The 13345-nt window shown below is 38.8% G+C and overlaps 1 protein-coding gene across 1 annotated transcript in view; it reads right to left on the reverse strand.

The window, feature by feature from the left end:
• Positions 1–13345, reverse strand: part of LOC145452768 (afadin-like) — a 259770-nt gene that overhangs the window by 34543 nt on the left and 211882 nt on the right. The window contains 5 exon segments of the mRNA XM_080330919.1: positions 133–250; positions 2337–2501; positions 3614–3723; positions 9528–9726; positions 11283–11518. Of these exon segments, the coding sequence (XP_080187045.1) occupies positions 133–250; positions 2337–2501; positions 3614–3723; positions 9528–9726; positions 11283–11393 (703 nt within the window). The 5' untranslated portion in view covers positions 11394–11518.

A 13345-nucleotide genomic window follows, 5' to 3' on the forward strand; every position in this document is an offset into this window, starting at 1 on the left:
ATGGCATAACATAAAACTATTTATGGGTATAGCTGGCCCGTCATGTGGATATGCCTACCTACCATCTGATTCACGCTAATTAATAATTTGACTGCAAGTGAAAAATCCATCAATGCAAAGTTACAACCAAACCTCCTCGTTTTTGGAGTTTTTGTTCCCTTCGTTTCTTCATAACAGCTTCAGGGTTGGACACAGTCCTCGTGAAAGTCGATTCCGGTACTTGACTATACAAGTGTTTGACAGTGTAGATCTTGAACCAATGAAAAAATATTATTGCCTCCGCAGAGTCGTTTCGTTGACCCTGCTTCAGGGCTAGGTGGCAAAACGGTTTACACATCCAGACACATAGTTCAGTTAAATAGAGGATAGCCTAAAATCTAACAAGACACAGAAGCATTGCAAAAAAAAATCGCAAACAATGCAAAGGGAGATTTCCTCAACTTCATTGATATATGATGCTTTGGAGGCACAGAACTTGAATATAAAATTGGATAGTATATCAATACTGAATTGAACCCGAATATTTTTGGCTACTAGTTGCTGACGATTACCACTGATCAGTGTCAGTCGAAAACATCCCGTTTATTTCAATTTGAATATACTATTCAATTGTATATATATACCGACCAGATAGCGTAATGGTGAAGCGTCCAGCTTCTTGATCGGTAGGTCGTGGGTTCTGGGTTCGGTCCTGATTAGTAACACTGGTATCCATGACTTCCCTGCTTGGCGCTTAGGCTATGCATTACTGGGATAGCATGGAGGGGTGGTGCATGACTGAGAAAGCCATGTAGGCTATATCTGCACTTCCTTGTCCAGAGGCCTATGCACATCCTGCACTCATGGTATGCATATCCACAGATCGTGTGTATGTGTATCATGAGTCGGTGTATATGCCGCAAAAAAACATCCAGGACAAAAATAAACTACGTCCTTTTCTTTTCCTTGTATAGTTATGGGACTGAAGAAGATTTTGATCTGGCAAATTACATTGCTAATTTTGATATTATTAATGGAAACGGCCGTTCCTGAGAAGGCACTTATTCAAACCGATCTCAGATAACCGTACATAGGCCATCATATATTCTATGCAAACTGTCATATTCTATAATTTATATTTGTGTGCTATCAGAGTCATTCGCTAGTGGCCAAGAGTAAGATGGATTAGAAGTAAAATATCTAGAAATCTGGAAAAAGTATTAAAGTTATATTAATTATATTCTATTCTACTCAGAATTGGGTACTTTAGTTGTACATGATATTGCAGAGAAATCTGAGAGGGTGTGAAGACGAATTGAAATATTATTTGGATGTTGACTCGAATTACTGATAGTCGGTAAACCCAGAAGCACCCTTGCAAGCATAATGCACAGGCAATAAATAAAGGTATTCTCTGAGCATGGCAATAATTATCTACTGAAACACATATCATATAACGAGTAGAATAATGGCAAAATCAGATAATCACTGAATTAATATAATTAAAATTAATTAAAAAATGACCTATTTTGCATTATGCACCATATTATATTTTTAACCATGTTGCTGTCAAATATCAATAATAAAACTATGTTTCGTGCATTCTAGTTGGAAGCAGCTTTCAAATGACACCTTGCTTGTGAATTTTGGTTTAAATAGAATTGCACCAGATGAGTTGAAAAATATCGTTATGCATCACCGATTTTAACATATGCCAATTTTGAAATCGTGTTTTGAACCTTGAGCGGGGATATTCGTGGTAAGTGAAGAACATGTACCAACAATTATTGCTAAATAACATTCAAACCTTTACTCTACGTAACCTCTGAGCTATATCAGTTACAATCATACACAGGTTTTGTGTTACCAAATTTCATGGTTGAGTAACCACAAAATCATCATTTTTCAAACTGCAATAACTCGAGAGCCGTTCAACGAAATTGTCCGAAATATATTTCGTTGTACTCAGAACTAGATACTTTAGTTGTATGTAGATTTAGAGAAAAATCTGAGAGGGTGTGGAGACGGATTTAAAAAATATTTGCATGTTGACAGGGAATTACTCATAAGGCTACAGCACATATTATTACGTAATACGTATTACATAAGCACTTTTGATGGAAAAACTTTGTAAACTTGACTTGGAGCATTTTACAGCAAATGAATCTCAATTGATTGTGATGTATAAGACATACGGGAGAGCTTGCTAAATATGTACTGAAAGACAGCCTTATCATCGGAATTCCTCGAGTCTGGGTTGAGTGCTTCACAATTTTCGGTCTACATACAACCTAGTCTGTCTGTGTGTACGTTTGTGCTCTTGTGCAAATCAATGTTAGTGTGGGTGGCAATATCACCTCTTGCTGCCTTTGATCGTTTCCATTGTCGATCGAACTCTTTTTCGTCGATCTTTCTTTTTCCTGTTTCTTCTTCAATTTCTTTTCCTTCTTGGTTAAATTCCTGGTCAGTTTGAAGGACGAGTCCTCGTTATCGGGACCTACAAACTGCTCCATGAGACGAACCTGAAATCGAGATTCAGCCGCATAAAATTGTACACTGAAGATGCTAAAGAAGCTGCAGATAAATTTGTGCCTAACGCCAGTTCTATATTGAAGGTTAATTTATTCCAATCGAAGCTTTTCGACTGACTGACAGTCGAAAAGCTTCTTGTAGAATAAAGTTGGCGTTATGCACGTATAGTTTGAATTATAATTATAATTAATTATCTAGGCGTAGTGCTGATACTTGGCAAGAAAGGTCACAATGTATCAGCATACAAAACACAAGAACCCTTACAGTGTGCAGTGCACTGTATTGTGTGATCCACATTCAACATTGAATAAAGAGCTTCTAAATGCTGATCAACAGATTTAATCATAGCACTGCTGATGGTCGCCAATAATTTTGAGAATTATATGATAAAGAGAACTCTTCTCAGAAATACAATTCAGAACTTTGCAGTGGAGAAGAATGCTGTAATGGCAAGGATGGTGAGCATTCCACATAGGTACAAGCTTATCAGTTGCTGGATTCTGGATGACAAAACCTCCCTAGGTTGATTCCGAGAGGTTGAAATTAAAACTTTTCAGTTTTACATCAAAGTGTCATGGATTCCAAACAGTTAGAAAATAGTCAATCCATTCATTTCATGTAGTTTGGGTCATTGGTCAAACTCAAATATGTATATATACTGGTGACACACGGTAGGCCTATTCCTATTGGCGAGATTATCAGATATAAGGTACATCAGTGTACAGCATGAATACATTTGTCATAATTAGTTATCGCTTGCTGTAATCATCATAATGAACATTCATCAAAATAAATAGCCATATTAGCACATCTGGTTTATTTGTACGTTGCTAACAAAGCTAGTCAGTATAGCAACACCGAACGATACTGTATCAGTGTTACAGGCTAGTGCAAGTTACAGCTTTAACCAGTCAGAAGTCAAGAATATACCCTTCCTATACTATTTTGGCCTGGTCTACAAGTAAATCCTGCTTGTACGCAGTTGCCTCCGCTGGGAGCTGCATGCATCAAATAATACATATGACACTTGTACAAGGAGTAAATCAGTAGAATGTATTTTTAAAAAATATTTAGTCATGTTCAATCAATCTGAAACACTTACAGGGGCTTTATCGTTGACATTATGAAGCAGAAATCGACCCTCCCTGTCGTCCTTCACCCAGCTCAGCTGGACAAGCAGTGGCTTCTCTTTGTCTTTGAGCTGTCGCATTTCTGTGTCATTTCAAGGAGAACATACAAGATCATCACAAGCAATTGTTTTGTGAGCAACCACACAGAAAGACTTTTTATTGCCTAATCCATTCTGTAAGGAGATATCAACTCTTAAACTGGCCTTGAAAATAACTACACCACTAGGCTATACACTAAAATATCAGAACGAAGGAAAAATATCAAAAACTTGTCATAATCACCAGGGACAAGACTGCATGCACAGTTACACACCCACAATCGATAAGATCCACACCATGCAATCGTCACAATCACAAGTACAAGATTATTATGGATAGCATTGATTAGTTAGACAAGGATATTCCCGGATTCTGAACAAACATAACTCAATTACAGGATGACAAATAATTATTCACACTCAATGTCACCCATACATGAATCAATCCACATGCAACTATAGAGAATGAGTTGTGTCAAAAAGTCTTGTATATCACAAACTTAATAAACAATTGTCAGACAGCAAAAGACCAAGGTCACAGGCAGGTTGCGTAGTGAATGATAAAAAAAATATCCATGTTTAGACCTGGGGTCACAAAGTCAAGGGCATTGAGATTCCAGAAAAAAATGTGGTAGCCCCACAAACACTATTGCTTTCAGTAAGAAATAAAATGCAACGTTTGTCAGCATTACAGAGACAGACAAACATTTGAAAACCGTTTTATAATATCTCGCAAACATTCTGACCGTTTTGGACAGATATTTTCCAATGATTACCTAATGGAACTGTTGAGAACATGAACTAGAAGAAAAGTCTAAGGATTAGCAAGTGTTAATTTCCAACAGTTTGATGCATAGTCTATAGGCCTATAGCTTTTATGCAAATCAATTACATTAATATATTGAACAGCTTCTTTGAGGTACAGAACTTCAATATACAATTGAATAGTATATTCATATTAAAATGAACCCGAATATTTTCGGCTGACACTCGTCAGGGGTAATCGTCAGCAACTAGTAGAGAATTCGAAAGAACAGCGTATATCAACAATCGTAACACAAAATATGACGTCACCAGCACGAAATGTCGAATATGAGAGCGTTCAATGTACTATTTTTAGATGATACACGAACTCTTTTTGTTGACACAGCCTTGGCTGGTGTATTTTGATAAAAGTCGACTCCAAGGCGCACAAATGAAAGTGTGAGCGACCCTTTCCGAGTATGCGAAATCTGTCGTCTCGATCGTTACGATTGGGGCAATTCCATACACAGACAAACGATGTTCACATCACTACCTCTTCAAATCTCCTGAAATTTGGCACACGCAGAGATGAGCTTATTCCAAACAGGATGAACTTTATTTTATGAAAATTGGACTTAGGGGTCAAAAGTTACGTCACTTTGAAAATTGACAATTTTCTGCTCATTTCAGGTCTGCACATCTCAGGTTTTATCAGTGAAATATTCAAGAAGGTGTAGCTAGATGTTGAACGAGAGTTGAGATACGGCACTTGGATTTATCTGAAGCTTGTCTGATCGTCTATATTTCCAAGTGAAATTTAATACCCTGGAGGTTAGGGTCAAAGGTTAAATTGAGGGGGAAATCTAAATGCAGTCAGGCGTTACACGATTTAGACAGCGGATTGCTCCAAAACATATTAAAATATTTTGGAAAAAACGATCTTAAATGAAAGTTTGCTTCAAGGAGAATTCGTTCATAGCTGTTTGATTTTGGTTTTGAAACTGTAAAGGGATGAAATTGCAGTTTTAATAGCACACTTCATTTGTACATGGAAATGCAGTACTAGTAGGACGTGTTCGGACATCGAGTCTGGGGTGTGTGCGAGCAACATGTATGGGGTGTGTTCGGACAGTGTTGCCATTCGGACATCGTATCTGGGATGAGTTCGGACTGTTTTGCCCCTCGGACATCGTGTCTGGGGTGTCTTTGGGACATCATGTTTGGGGTGGGTTTGGACAGTTTTGAAACTAGGATATCGTGTCTAGGCTGTGTTCGTAATGTGTTGCCATTCGGACATCGTGTCTAGGGGGTGTTCGGACATCATGTCTGGGGTGTTAGGATGTGCTGCCACTCGGACATCGTGTCTGGGGGTGTTCGGACATCATGCCTGGGGTGTGTTCGGATTGTATTGTGACTCGAACATCGTGTCTGGGGGATGTTCAGACATCATGCCTGGGATGTGTTCGGACTGTGTTGCCATTCGGACATCGTGTCTGGGATATGTTCGTGCTGCGCCGGACATGCCTCAGACCTGATATCTGCGCACTATTTTTATCCGGACATATGCTTCGGTGCTGATATCTGCGCACTAAATACCTCCAGGCATGGCCCGGACCGGATATCTGCGCGCTTAATGGACGACAGACATGCGTCAGACGTGATACCTGCGTCCTAAACGACGCATGACCTATATGTAGGGTTGCCATACCATCCTTATTTCTAAGATTTGTCCTTATCTTGAAGAGCCACGTCTTAGAAAACTCAACTGTCCTTATTTCTAAGAAATGTCCTGGTTTTCGACTTGTGTCCTTATTTTGTCTTATTTTCAACAACTTCAAAACTTCGATCATTTTCCTCTGGTATCTGTGTTGCAATATCTGCAATTGCGACATTGACCTGGGAGCCATATGAAAAAGACCCCTATTTCAACTTATATTGATACCCCAAAATACAAGAAGTGTGTAAGCTGCTGCTGAGGATACCTGGGGCATTCCATGCTGACAAAAACCAGCAATCTTTCCTCCCCAACGATTGCACATCGCAATATTTCCCGATTATAACATCGCAAGGAGTTTGCTTCGGCCAGGACCAAGACTACAAGCTTTGTTATTGGAGGTCTTGCTCCATACACTCAAAAATGATTTTGTCTGAACTTGGTGTACAGCCTTTTCCCATATTCGTTGACGCCTCCAATCACAGCGAGGTGAAGAAGTTTGGTTTATCACCCTATGAGGGCCCAAGACCATCGTATTGTTTTTTGGGGGTGGGTGGGTGACGAAGTGCTGTTTGGCCCTGAGTAAAGGTAAACCTAGACATGAGCGGTTGTGAGATCAATGAAGCACTTTCTGATAACAAGGAGTTGCTGGAGCAGATTGTTTCTGGCGAAAGTATGAAAAATGATATGCCACGCCTCGTATAAATACACTATGCACGAAAACGCTTTTAAATGCCAATCTAATTTTTCGACTGTCCTTATTTTTGGGTCCATGTCGATGGCAAACCTGCCTATATGTCTGCGGTTTTTGCTTATATCTGCGATAGCTGGGTATATCCACAGTAGTGATAGCTGGGTATATCCACAGTAGTGATAGCTGAGTATATCCACAGCTATCACTACTGTGGATATGCTCAGTAGGGCTGTTCAAAAATAACCTTTTTTCCTGAATCTTGCGGGTTACTTGATTAAATCGTTAGGTTGCCTTTAAAAATGACGCACACCAAATTTGAATTCATTACAACCAATATTCGCGGATTTCGTAGAGTTTGAAAATTTTGAATTTGCCTAAAAATGCAAAAAAAATTTTTTTTCCAATTTTCCTTCCAACCTTATGAAATTGTTGCGCTGTCTTCAAAAACGATGCAAAACAAATTTGACTCAATTCGAAGCCGTAGAAGTGGAGTTATTTCAGTTTTTCTTTCATAATTCTGGGATTATCCTTGATTGGTGGATCATCCCAGAATTATCATCAAAAAACTTGAATAACTCGGCTTCTGCAGCTTGGAATTGAGTCAAATTTGTTTTGCATCGTTTTTGAAGACAGCGCAACAATTTCATAAGGTTGGAAGTAAAATTGGAAAAAAAAATTTTTTTGCATTTTTAGGCAAATTCAAAATTTTCAAACTCTACGAAATCCGCGAATATTGGTTGTAATGAATTCAAATTTGGTGTGCGTCATTCTTTAAGGCAACCTAACGATTTAATCAAGTAACCCGCAAGATTCAGGAAAAAAGGTTATTTTTGAACAACCCTAATGCTCAGCCATCACAGATAACACTACTGTGGATGTGGAATTGTGGATATACTCAGCTATCGCTACAGTGGATATACTCAGCTATCGCAGATATCTATCACCAAAAACCGCAAACATAGAGGTCATATATAGGTCACGCGTCATTTAGGACGCGGGTATCACGTCTGAAGCATGCCTGTGTCCATTCAGCGCGCAGATATCAGGTCCGGACCATGCCTGGGAGTATTTGGTGCGCAGTTATCAGCTCCGAAACATGTCCGGATAAAAATAGTGCGCAAATGTCAGGTCTGAGGCATGCCTGGCGCAGCACGAACATATTCCAGACACGATGTCCGAGTGAAAACTCAGTCCGAACACACCCCAGGCATGATGTCCGAACAACTCCCTCCAGACGCGATGTCCCAGTGGCAACACAGTCCTAACACACAGACATGATGTACGAACACGCCCTAGACACGATGTCCAAATGGCAACACATTCCGAACACACCCTAGGCACGATGTCCGAGTTGCAAAACTGTCCGAACACACCTCAGACACGATGTCCGAGGGGCAAAACAGTCCGAACTCACCCCAGATACGATGTCCTAATGGCAACACAGTCCGAACACACCCCAGACATGTTGTCCGCACACACCCCAGACTCGATGTCCGAAAACGCCCTACTACTACTGCGTTTCCATGTACAAATGAAGTGTGCTCTTAAAACTGCAATTTCATCACTTTAGAGTTTCAAAACCAAAATCAAACAGCTATGAACGAATTCTCCTTGAAGCAAACTTTCATTTAAGATCGTTTTTTCCAAAATATTTTAATATGTTTTGGAGCAATCCGCTGTCTAAATCGTGTGACGCCTGACTGAATTTAGATTTCCCCCTCAATTTAACCTTTGACCCTAACCTCCAGGGTATTAAATTTCACTTGGAAATATAGACGATCAGACAAGCTTCAGATAAATCCAAGTGCCGTATCTCAACTCTCGTTCAACATCTAGCTACACCTTCTTGAATATTTCACTGATAAAACCTGAGATGTGCAGACCCGAAATGAGCAGAAAATTGTCAATTTTCAAAGTGACGTAACTTTTGACCCCAAAGTCCAATTTTCATAAAATAAAGTTCATCCTGTTTGGAATAAGCTCATCTCTGCGTGTACCAAATTTCAGGAGATTTGAAGAGGTAGTGATGTGAACATCGTTTGTCTGTGTATGGAATTGCCCATTGTCGTTACGATTGTTGATATACGCTGTTCTTTCGAATTCTCTACTAGTTGCTGACGATTACCCCTGACGAGTGTCAGCCGAAAATATTCGGGTTCATTTTAATATGAATATACTATTCAATAATATATTGAAATAGGGCAGCCATATGGTATTTTTGTTCAAATAACCTGGAAATGAATACCAGTCAAATAATGATACGGTATTTCAAAATTCGGACCATTTCTATGCGGCCAGCACCAGATCAGCACATGTTATCAAAAGGTTTATACTGGCATACCACCACAAAAGCACCTGATGACAATCAAGACACCAGTCCAACTGAACACGACATATACAGAATGATAGGGGACAAAACATTCCAAATCATTCCATTCGTGTGTGCACATCAAAAATCAATCGAATTTCACTCAGAAAATGGGACTTACCATGATTTTCTGTTCAGCAGAAGCAAGAAAACAGCAGTAAAGCGTTTTGACAAGATTTGAATGCACCAGAATGCTACAAGAATAGCCAGGAAAATTGAAGTACTTTAATTTTAAGTATGGAGAGGAGTAGGGACTACAAACAGTGCTACAATTAACCATCTAGGTAACGCATCTGATGATAAGTCGAATGCGATTGCTCAAAATTACCTCCATCAACATGTACTTCGTTTATAACATATTTTGGTTTCGTGAGCATTCTCATATCGGGCCGAAATTTCTTCGATAACATATCTATGACATCTTTTGTTGATGAGTTGCTTGAGACCCGGATGCACTTTGTTGCATATTTGCCTGTGTTTGAAGTGTCTTTGTGATAAAATCGCATCACACCATTGCATTCCAGTTTCTAAAAAAAAAAGTTATTAAATGAGATATCACGGCAGTTGTGATGATTACAGCAGGCCTAAACAACTCTGGCATCTGATAAAGTAGGCCTATGATATCTTCAATAGTCATGGTAGTAGTCTACCATTCAACTATGCCTAGGCAGCAGGATCACAAAGCAAATAATGGACCTGCAAGTGGACATGACATCAATGGCATCATTATACTACAGAAAGGAGAGTTGGTGGTATAATATGACATGGGGTCGCTATATAAGGCAATCAGTAATATGGCTGGTTACTAGACAAAGTAAAGAATTAGCAGAATGTGATTATTGTTTATCCAGACGATTTAACGACAATACCATACACTCTTTACAATATCAGGTTATCAAACAACTCTGAAAGGCCTATACATTGAACATTCGAAAGGCTTCAATGAGCTACAACACTCATTTCAATGAAAAGAAAAATATAGATAATTCACTGATCAAAATTGGACAGGAAATAATATACAATGTAGTTTAGCTGAATAATTTCCTATATGTTATGAGGACCTAAACGATTTCCTGCAATAACTTAACAAAATGAGCATGTCGCATCAAAGGAGTATTATTAGACAGTGTTTTAATTTAGCATGCCGCCTATACTGATTATTTATTCATGTAGGCCTAGAAGTGAATTATAAAAATGGTGTGAAAAAAACATCACAACAATCCTAGTACAGTATATCATATCCATATCCAGGATAGTGATTAGAGAAGATGAGCTAATTAGCTCAATGCACTATGCCGAAGCCTCCAGTTTTCTGCATAAAAACAACATTGTTCAGTAGGCCTCAGGCCTTGAACTCTGTCTGTTTAAAGAGACAATAATAGTAGCCCACATGCCAGGAGTCAACGAACAACTGTGATAATGTACAACCAAGATTGGACCTAAGGTTTTATTCTATATCAAGATTTGCTTCAAAATTTTTCACCAGATTCTAGGTCTTCAGTTTTGTTGAAATTGTCGTTTTAATGAGAAATCTTCAGAATGTTTGAATGTAGCACACACAGTGCTTCTTCGTGGAAGAATTTCATGTACTAGGCCCATCAATACATGTTCACATTCACAAAAAACTGCATCGTTTTTGCGCTATGCGCCTCTATGCCTATTGGGTAGGCAAGGGTCTATAAATAAATTTGTTATGCATAGTCAGATTCGGGTCGCATCCAATAGTCTGTACTCAACAGACTACTTCACTGTCAGTAATCGAGTCTATGTATTTTAAAAAATATAACAGTGGACAGTCTACAACATAGAGGAAAATAATAAACAAAAATATAGAACAAAGACAGTAGCCATGGTAACATGTACTTTAGCCTAAAGTGTGAAAGAAAATCATTAACTGTTGAATTAGCATTTTCAGGAAATTCGCATGCTGATCAAGTTCTGTTGTTGTGCGCATTCTGGGGTTGCGGCATAGGCCTAACTATTTGCAGACTCCTGGTCTATGCTTATAGCGCCACGACCTTACAGGAGACAGAGAAATCCGATACGGCCCTAAAAACAGTGTAATCAATGAAAATAAGCTTACCTCATCTGGTGGGCTGATTGCAAACAAATCCAATCTACTTTCATTCCACTGCTTTATAATGGAAGTTAACCTTTTCCGTTCTCGTTCCATGCTTTTTTTGTCAGAAGACATAATTCAACCAAGGCTCACTGTATATAATTATTGTAACACCGTCTGGGTTATATCCAATTTAGCGTATCTCCGGGTAAATCCAGTTCATTGAAGCTTCCTGTTCTTTATATATGTATACCATAATACTTTAGCATCGCAATCGAAAACGACATAAAACATTCAATTCAATTTCAAGTGTTTAGGAAAATGGCAACTTTAATCACAGCTTGTGTTTGAATAAGAATTTGGACCAGTGGTTCCCAACATTATTGAACTCAAGATTTACAAACTCAAGAAATATTCGTTTATGATCGTACAGTCCGGTGGTAGTAGATACCAAATGTGATCACATCTTGTAAAAGTCAACGAAACAAAGAGGACCACTGCCTTCAAATCCTACTCTATGATGCACACACCGATGACAAACTGTGGACAACTATACAGTGATGATGACCTTGTATGTCATAGGAGAGGGAAGGTAATTGTATTTTACTTTTTCAATCATTCCTCTTTTACTAATAGCCTACTGTTTCAAGACCACGAGCTCGGATGTTAAGAATTCTCTATCACAGAGACTGTTAACAAAGTTAAGTTTAACAAAGTCATTTACAAGTGACACAAAAAAGTTCAGTGAGTGGCATACGTGCACTGACTATAATTCAACGGTAGGCTACAATGTTCAATTTTCATTTTGGAGGCTCGTGTTTCAGAGATGTGATCCCATTCGACCGTAAGTATCATATCACATAGCAGAGTAGAGCTATCAATATCAAGTATGAATATATACAATGCATTATTTTCGGTACTCGTCAACCTCTCATTCTCTCAACACAAGATAAACGATAACATAATGAGCAAAACATCAAATGATCAAACTTCTTGTGGTCCGGTAGCGGTCTACGGATCATATAATAGCTTTTCGACCACTGGTCTAGCCATCTAGGAGACAATCATAGCTATATAGGTTGTGTGACCCCATGTTATTCTCAGATGCCAATTCAACAATACACCGATCCTGCTGAGCTGAGCGCGAAAATAATGTTTATATTTTAGAAAGCAGTATTAAAGCAGGATTATTTTTATTAGAACCACTTTGGAAAATTCGGAGTTTAGCACCGGGTTTGCCGTTTAGCATCGCTTCAGGTTTGTAATTTGATGAAGCGAAGACGTATAAATTATCTTCATGTCATGGTCAATCTAGTCTGTTGAAGAAAAAAATACAACCTTCGCTCCAACATCTACAAGGCTCAACTAACAAAAAAAAACATTCCAGCGAATTGCGAACTCAAACGAATCACAACAGACTGTAGATCCGAAAGACTGCACGGAACAACTGAACGGGAATATTATGATTCATTTACTACATTACTACGACAGCTCTCATCACTGAACCTCTTTTCGAATGTCTTACTGCGCATGCGCATAATTACATACACAAGATGTCGTCATATCAGGGATATTATCTAAAGTACATTATTATCGCATAAATTATAATATGATCAGGCACTGAACCAGCCAGAATTCGCCGTACAAGTCTGAATTATTGGGATTGTCCGAATAATCGGAAAGCCGCAACAGGTTTTGTTATGGTCATTGTTTTGCGGTCATCCGATTGTTCTTAACAATGCAGATTTTAGATGTTGAGAGTGATTTTTCGTCAAAGTACGGAGCCTGACCATATTTTTATTGATATTTTCGGAATCAGAGCGACAGTACCTTTCGATCAAGACCAGATTCAGTAAATTCTGCGCTCTGGGAGATAACTTTTGGATTGCCAGAAATCCTACAGCCGCAGCCGCAGATCAGTTCTGATAAAACCTCAACGAAGCAGAACGAAGCTGCGAAATCGGTCGTTGCCATTCCATGTTTACATCAGTGTTGGGATCAAGTCACTACCTTCGAGTCATTGCACATTTTGACTTGAGTCAAGTCAAGTCAATCGATTTTCAAAGGTGACTCGAGTCAAGTCAAGT

Source organism: Botryllus schlosseri, chromosome 12 (assembly GCF_051294905.1).
Source record: "Botryllus schlosseri isolate E-star chromosome 12, Bs_hap1, whole genome shotgun sequence".
Taxonomy (NCBI): domain Eukaryota; kingdom Metazoa; phylum Chordata; class Ascidiacea; order Stolidobranchia; family Styelidae; genus Botryllus; species Botryllus schlosseri.